The 8,177-nt window shown below is 53.4% G+C and overlaps 1 protein-coding gene across 1 annotated transcript; it reads left to right on the top strand.

The window, feature by feature from the left end:
* The first annotated feature begins 2,902 nt into the window (after positions 1–2,902).
* Positions 2,903–6,786, top strand: FEM1A (fem-1 homolog A). Its single transcript, XM_017847242.1, is given in 3 exon segments — positions 2,903–3,593; positions 3,595–3,658; positions 3,661–6,786. Coding segments are annotated over 3 exon segments (2,013 nt in total). The 5' UTR covers positions 2,903–3,069; the 3' UTR covers positions 5,086–6,786.
* The last annotated feature ends 1,391 nt before the right edge of the window (positions 6,787–8,177 follow it).

The following is an 8,177-nucleotide window of genomic DNA, read 5'->3' as shown; positions in this document are numbered from 1 at the left end:
TTGTTTTGTTCATTTCTTTCGTTTTGTTTTGTTTTTTTTTTTGAGACGGAGTCTCTGTCACCCAGGCTGGAGTTCACTGGCATGATCTTGGCTCACTGCAACTTCCCAGGGAGTTGGAGGGAGAGAGGAGATTGGAGGGAGGAGGTTTGCTGGTCTTTAGCATTTACCCATTGCCCGTGGTGTAAATACTCAGGCTAAGGATGATTTCCAGCTACCACCAAGGAGCCATAGAACAGGGTATGGGTCGGCCGGGCGCAGTGGCTCAAGCCTGTAATCCCAGCACTTTGGGAGGCCGAGACGGGCGGATCACGAGGTCAGGAGATCGAGACCATCCTGGCTAACACGGTGAAACCCCGTCTCTACTAAAAAATACAAAAAACTAGCCGGGCGAGGTGGCGGGCGCCTGTAGTCCCAGCTACTCGGGAGGCTGAGGCAGGAGAATGGCGTGAACCCGGGAGGCGGAGCTTGCAGTGAGCTGAGATCCGGCCACTGCACTCCAGCCTGGGCAACAGAGTGAGACTCCGTCTCAAAAAAAAAAAAAAAAAAGAATACTTGCACTCCTAGGCATTACCCAAGAGAAATGAAAACATATTTCCACACAAAGACCTGTACGCAGAAGTTTATAGCAGCTTTATTTGTAATCATCTAAAACTGGAAAGAACCATCACATAATGGATAAAAGAATGGTGGCTCATTCTTGCCATGGAATACAGCTCCATAATAAAAGGCAACGAGCCACTAATACACGCAACAGCATAGTTGCATCTTGAATGCATTGTGCTGAATGAAAGCAGCAGACCCCAGAGGCCGCCTATTGCATTTTTCCATTTCTATGCTGTTATTATGAAATGCAGAGAACAGATCAGCAGTTACTAGTGGCTGCGGGTGGACAAAGGCGTTGACAAAAAGGGCATGATACAACATTCTTTTTTTCTTTTTTTCTTTTTTTGAGATGGAGCCTTGCTCTGTCGCCCAGGCTGGAGTGCAGTGACGCAATCTCGGCTCACTACAAACTCCGCCTCCCGGGTTCAAGCCATTCTCCTGCCTCAGCCTCCCGAGTAGCTGGGACTACAGGCGCCCACCACCATGCCCGGCTAATTTTTTGTATTTTAGTAGAGACGGGGTTTCACCGTGTTAGCCAGGATGGTCTCGATCTCCTGACCTCATGATCCACCCGTCTCAGCCTCCCAAAGTGCTGGGATTACAGGCGTGAGCCACCGCTCCCAGCCAGCATGAGACAACATTCTGAATGAAGATGCTGTTGAACATCTCAGTTGTGATACTGGCTACATAACTGCATGTTTGTCACACCTGTTCTATTTATTTATTTTCATTTATTTATCTTGGAGACAGGGTCTCCCTCTGTCAACCAGGCTGAAGTGCAATGGTGCAATCACGGCTCACTGCAGCCTTGACCACATAGGTTCAAGCGATCCTCCCACTTCAGCTTCCTGAATAGCTGAGACAACAGGTGGACGCTACCACGCCTGGCTAATTTTTGTATTTTTGTAGAGATGGGCTATGTTTCCCAGGTGGGTCTCGAATTTCTGGGTTCAAGCAATCCTCCCACCTCAGCCTCCCAAAGTGCTGAGATTACAGGTGTGAGTGACCTTGCCTAACCAAACCTGTCCTCTTTATTAAAAATGCATTTTACTGTATATATATCACACCTCGAATAAACTTTAAAAATAAAGAATTCGGGCCACCAAATATTTCTGTCTCATAATTCACTGCTGTCAAAAAAATGCCAGGAAATGGATCACCTTACAACTGCTAGAATAGCTATTATCAAAAAGATGAAAGGTACCAAATGTTGGCAAGGATTTGAAGAGAACATTTACACACTATTGATGGTAATTTTAATTAGTATAGCCATTATGGAAAATGGTATGGAAGTTCCAAAGAAAACTTTAAAAATAGAACTACCAGATGATCCAACAATCCCACTTCTGGGTATTTATCCAAAGGAATTGAAATCAGCATGTCAGGCCGGGCACAGGGGCTCATACTTGTAATCCTAGCACTTTGGGAGGACAAGGCGGGGGGATCGCCTAAGGCCAGGAGTTCGAGATCATCCTGGCCATCATGGTGAAACCCCGTCTCTACTAAAAATACAAAAATTAGCTGGGCGAGGTGGAGGGCGCCTGTAATCCCAGCTACTCGGGAGACTGAGGCACCAGAATCGCTTGAACCCGGGAGGTGGATGTTGCAGTGAGCCGAGATCGCACCACTGCACTCCAGCCTGGGCGACAGACCGAGACTCTGTCTCAAAAACAAAAACAAAAAAACAAAAAAAATCCCACGAAGTTATTGAAAGATAAGAATTACGTAAATAAAATAAAGGAAGGAAATTCTGACACATGCTAGGATATAAATAAATGTATGTAAATGAATGAATGAATAAATGAATGGAGGAATAAGAAGTGAGCGCGTGATTTTTTACCCTTATCGTTCCCTGTTCTCCCAGCTCAAAACGCTTTCGCCCTGCCTGGCTTTTCGGCCTCCTCTTGGCGCCCCCTGCCGGTGGGCCGCTCGCCTATGCTCCAACCCCGAATCGTGACTCGCCCCCTCTGGCCGAGCTTGGCTTTCGGGAAATGCAGTCCTTAAGGGCATCGCGCGGCTTTTTCCATAGGCTCTGACGTAGAGACAGCCACGGGAAGTACGTCACCAAATTTCGCCGGTTCCCACAAGGTAGGTCGTGTGGCGCTGCATGACGGGAATTGTAGTCCTCAAATTGCTAACTTTCCTGGTCGTGTGCTGGGACTGGAACGCCAATTCCCATCATGCCGCGCGCTCACAGCTCGCAGGGGCTGTCCCGTGGCCTTTTGGGAAGTGTAGTCTTAATCCCCCATTATTCCTTTTTTGTTCTATGGAGTGGGCCCGCGCAGAGGACTCCATTTCCCGGCGTGCTCCCATTCGTCGGGTCGCGGCAGCCATTTTGTTCCGCCCGAGGAACCCCCTAAGATGGCGGCGAGGGAGACGGTGAAGGTTGCCTCCCGCCCGTCCGGGCTCTGATCCTGTCTCCCTGTCCTCCGGCGGCCGGCCCATGGCCTGGCGGAGGCCCGAACCATGGACCTCCGCACCGCCGTGTACAACGCTGCCCGTGACGGCAAGCTGCAGCTGCTCCAGAAGCTGCTCAGCGGCCGGAGCCGGGAGGAACTGGACGAGCTGACGGGAGAGGTGGCCGGCGGGGGGACGCCGCTGCTCATCGCCGCCCGCTACGGCCACCTGGATGTGGTGGAGTACCTGGTGGACCGGTGCGGCGCGAGCGTGGAGGCCGGTGGCTCGGTGCACTTCGATGGGGAGACCATCGAGGGCGCGCCGCCGCTGTGGGCCGCCTCCGCCGCCGGCCACCTGGACGTGGTGCGGAGCTTGCTGCGCCGCGGGGCCTCGGTGAACCGCACCACGCGCACCAACTCCACGCCCCTGCGCGCCGCCTGCTTCGACGGCCACCTGGAGGTGGTGCGCTACCTGGTCGGCGAGCACCAGGCCGACCTTGAGGTGGCCAACCGGCACGGCCACACGTGCCTCATGATCTCGTGCTACAAGGGCCATCGTGAGATCGCCCGCTACCTGCTGGAGCAGGCGCCCAGGTGAACCGCGCAGCGCCAAGGGCAACACGGCCCTGCACGACTGCGCCGAGTCCCGGCAGCTGAGATCCTGGAGATCCTGCAGCTGCTGCTGGGGTGCAAGGCCCGCATGGAACGTGACGGCTACGGCATGACCCCGCTGCTCGCGGCCAGTGTGACGGGCCACACCAACATTGTGGAGTACCTCATCCAGGAGCAGCCCAGCCAGGAGCAGATCGCAGGGGGAGAGGCTCAGCCTGGGCTGCCCCAAGAAGGCCCCTCTACCAGCCAGGGGTGTGCGCAGCCTCAGGGGGCTCCATGCTGCAGCTCCTCCCCGGAGGAACCACTGAACGGGGAATCGTACGAAAGCTGCTGTCCCACCAGCCGGGAAGCTGCCGTGGAAGCCTTGGAATTGCTGGGAGCTACGTATGTGGATAAGAAACGAGATCTGCTTGGGGCCCTCAAACACTGGAGGCGGGCCATGGAGCTGCGTCACCAGGGGGGCGAGTACCTGCCCAAACCGGAGCCCCCACAGCTGGTCCTGGCCTATGACTATTCCAGGGAGGTCAACACCACCGAGGAGCTGGAGGCGCTGATCACCGACCCGGATGAGATGCGCATGCAGGCCCTGTTGATCCGGGAGCGCATCCTCGGTCCCTCGCACCCCGACACTTCCTATTATATCCGTTACAGGGGCGCGGTGTACGCCGACTCGGGCAATTTCGAGCGCTGCATCCGCTTGTGGAAGTACGCCCTGGACATGCAACAGACCAACCTGGAGCCTCTGAGCCCCATGACCGCCAGCAGCTTCCTCTCCTTCGCGGAACTCTTCTCCTACGTGCTGCAGGACCGGGCCGCCAAGGGCAGTCTGGGCACCCAGATCGGCTTTGCAGACCTCATGGGGGTCCTCACCAAAGGGGTCCGGGAAGTGGAACGGGCCCTGCAGCTGCCCAGGGAGCCCGGAGACTCGGCCCAGTTCACCAAGGCGCTGGCCATCATCCTCCACCTGCTCTACCTGTTAGAGAAAGTGGAGTGCACCCCCAGCCAGGAGCACCTGAAGCACCAGACCGTCTACCGCCTGCTCAAGTGCGCGCCCAGGGGCAAGAACGGCTTCACCCCTCTGCACATGGCTGTGGACAAGGACACCACAAACGTGGGCCGCTACCCCGTGGGCAGATTCCCCTCCCTGCACGTGGTCAAAGTGCTGCTCGACTGCGGGGCCGACCCGGACAGCAGGGATTTTGACAACAACACCCCACTACACATAGCAGCCCAGAACAACTGCCCGGCCATCATGAATGCCCTGATCGAAGCAGGGGCCCACATGGACGCCACCAACGCCTTCAAGAAGACGGCCTACGAGCTGCTGGACGAGAAGCTGCTGGCCAGGGGCACCATGCAGCCCTTCAACTACGTTACCCTGCAGTGCCTTGCGGCCCGGGCCCTGGATAAGAACAAGATCCCTTACAAGGGCTTCATCCCGGAAGATCTGGAGGCATTCATTGAACTGCACTGACCTGCCCAGAACGTCTGTACCCTCACCTCTCCACTCTCCTGCTGAAAGGCGGGAAATCGGGCTGGGGTGTAGCAGATGCTCCTTCTTGCCTCCTTCCGGCACCAATCAGGAAAAGGGTTCTTCCACCTCCCATCCCTTTACCTGCAGAGAGGGTGGGAGGTGTTAGCGAGCCTTTGGTGCTAGAAGCCTTCAGGGTCACGTGCTAAGAGGACAGTCTTTCTCCAGGAGCCCGCTCACTCATTCTGAGTCAGGAAAAGACCCAAGACCTTCCCCACATCCTGTCTGCCTAGGTTACAGAGGCCTTGCCTCGTTACCCTAGAGGTGGAGGGACCGAAGCCATTGCGTTCCTTCCCTGCCAGAAACACAGGAAGAAGTTGAGGACGGTCTTCCTTCCCTTGCCCCTTTATGTGGCCGGATAACTCCAGCTGCCGAATACAGTGTTAGGACTGGGGGTTCCCGAGATGAGAGTTTGAAAGTCGGGGAATGAGCCCACCTCTCATTTCTTCTAGAACGATCACGCCCTGCTCCCGTGCCACCGTAGTCCCTGACAGACAGGCAGGGCTCTGCCCAGGGCAGCCTGCCACTTGCATAGCTTTCGGTTGGTTTGGTGTTCTGTTTAATAAGTGGGCAGGTTGCAAGCATTGCACAGAAGTTCTGAGATTTTACTGCCTTTTTTTTTTTTTTTTTAAAGAAAGTTGTTTGTTGGACTCCATAAGTGAATTTCAAGCAGTGAGGATTTTGTGGTGCCTGAGATGGCCGAGGCCACAGGAGTGAGCTGTATGTGTGAGGAATTTGGTGAGCGAGATAAAAAGTCCATGGGTGTCGACCCGTAAAACACGGGCGACCGTACATTTTTATACATCTCCACTCTTCCGCCTTTTACAGGCTTTCCAATTTTACAGGCCTTTCCAATTTTCCATTCTCATTAGAAAGAGAACTGTTCTTCCAAGCAGAAATCAGGAGTGACCACAAAGCCTGACAACACTTTGCCACCCAGCAAGAACTGGCACAATTGGTTTGGGTCTGCATTGCCATCGTGCCCGAGTTAAAACTACAGGTCACTCCGCCTTGCAAACCTCACGTGGCCTCTGATTTCATTGTGGGTGCATCTACAGGTGGCCCGGGCTGTTTTTTCAGCTGCTCCGAGGATTGGGACCCAAGTCATCATGAAAAGGGCCCAAGTACAGTCTTAATGCGATAAATCCACTAGCTAAGACGTTGAGTGCCAAGACCAGCCTTCCAGCCGAGCTTTGGACAAAGTCTCAGGTTCCCATGTCTCAGGGTGAGGTGCTGGGGCTGCCAGAGGACCTGCCCCAGCAAGATTTTTCTCAAGAGCGAGACTCCATCAGCCCGGGCAGACGGGAGCAGGTTCTTGGCCAGCATAGACAGCAGCAAACAGCAGAAGGGAAGCCATTCTCACTACATCCTCCCTGCAGTAGCCAGGCCCTTAGGAGGAGCAGCAACCGGGGGTGTCCAGAAACATCCTGTCCCTGGATGGAAACTAGGTCTCGTTTGGATTTTGTTTTGTTTTGTTTTGTTTGCCGTGTTAGGAAATTATTTATTTATTTGCAAGACAGGTTTTAACTTAACTCAGCCAAGGTGGGAAATGGCATCCCCATCCCTCCCAAAGCACAAAGCACAGAAATGAGGCCGTTTACTCCGCGCTGGTGTTTAAGTCATTAAAAAGATACTGGAAGAGAATCGCCTGATGCGTCCTTGGCATGGGTCAACGGGGGAAGTGGGTGGTAGGTGGATCCGTCCATGGCATTGGTCTGAGTGAACAGAGAGCTCTAGGGCCACCTCCCCTAGCCAGAGGGGTTTCTGTGTTATATACTGGGGCTTATTTTATTTTATTATTATTTTTGAGAGAGTCTCACCCTGTCACCCAGGCTGGTGTGCAATGGCGTGATCTCGGCTCACTCCACCTCCTGGGTTCAAACGATTCTTCTACCTCAGCCACCTGAGTAGCTGAGATTACAGGCACCTGCCACCATACCCAGCTAATTTTTGTATTTTCCGTAGAGGCAGGTTTTGCCATGTTGGCCAGGCTGGTCTCAAACTCCTGGACTCAAGCGATCTTCCCACCTCGGCTTCCCAAAGTGCTGGGAATACAAGCATGAACCACTGCACCTGGCCTCTATGTTATATACTGGGGCTTTGTGTAAAATTTCACTTGAAAAACAGTATGTTGCTGTTAAAAAAAAAAAAAAAAAAAAAAGCCTGGGCAACATAGTGAGAGCCTGTCTTTACAAAAATAAAAAATAGTCTGGGTATGGTGACTCACATCTGTAATCTCAGCACCTTGGGAAGCCTAGGCAACATAGTAAGACCTCTGTATCTACAATTTTTTTTTTTTTTTTTAGACGGAGTCTCGCTCTGTCACCCAGGCTGGAGTGCAGTGGCACCATCTCAGCTCACTGCAACCTCCGCCTCCCGGGTTCAAGCAATTCTCCCGCCTCAGTCTCCCAAGCAGCTGGGACTACCGGCATACGCCACCATGCCCAGCCTCTAGAACTAATTTTTAAAAGTAACCAGGAATGGTGGCATGCACCTGTAATCCCAGCTACTTCAGAGGCTGAGATGGGAGGATCACTTGAGCCTAGGAGGTTGAGGCAGCAGTGAGCCATGACTGCACCACTGCACTCCCGCCTGAGCGACAAAAAAAAAAAAAAAAAAAAAAGTGAAAACCACTAACTTAGTCCAAACCCCTGCTTTTGGGTAGGGTTCCTCTAGAAGGAAAGGGTGGTTCCTTTAAGGTGGGGAGAATGAAGTTCACAGGAAGCCTCCCTCAGGAGGGGCTGGTGCCTGAGGAGCTGGGACAGGGACGGTGGAGAACTGTGTGTTGGTGTTTGTGTTTTGGTCAAACCGAGCCTGCTTTCCAGCAAGACTCACCGATGAAGCCAGTAAGCGTCTTTGGTGAACTTGGATTTCCTAGAGCTAGTTCAGGCTTAGTGAGGAAAATCCCCCTTCCCTTTTTCTTTTTCTTTTTTTTTTCTTTCGAGATGGAGTCTTGCTCTGTCACCCAGGCTGGAGTGCAGGGGTGCAGTCTCGGCAACCTCCGCTTCCTGGGTTCAAGCAATTCTCCTGCCTCA

The sequence above is a fragment of the Rhinopithecus bieti genome, unplaced genomic scaffold (assembly GCF_001698545.2).
Source record: "Rhinopithecus bieti isolate Rb0 unplaced genomic scaffold, ASM169854v2 scaffold_28055, whole genome shotgun sequence".
Lineage (NCBI taxonomy): Eukaryota > Metazoa > Chordata > Mammalia > Primates > Cercopithecidae > Rhinopithecus > Rhinopithecus bieti.
Note: the sequence above shows the minus strand (reverse complement) of the source record. Positions and strands in the feature narration are given on the sequence as shown.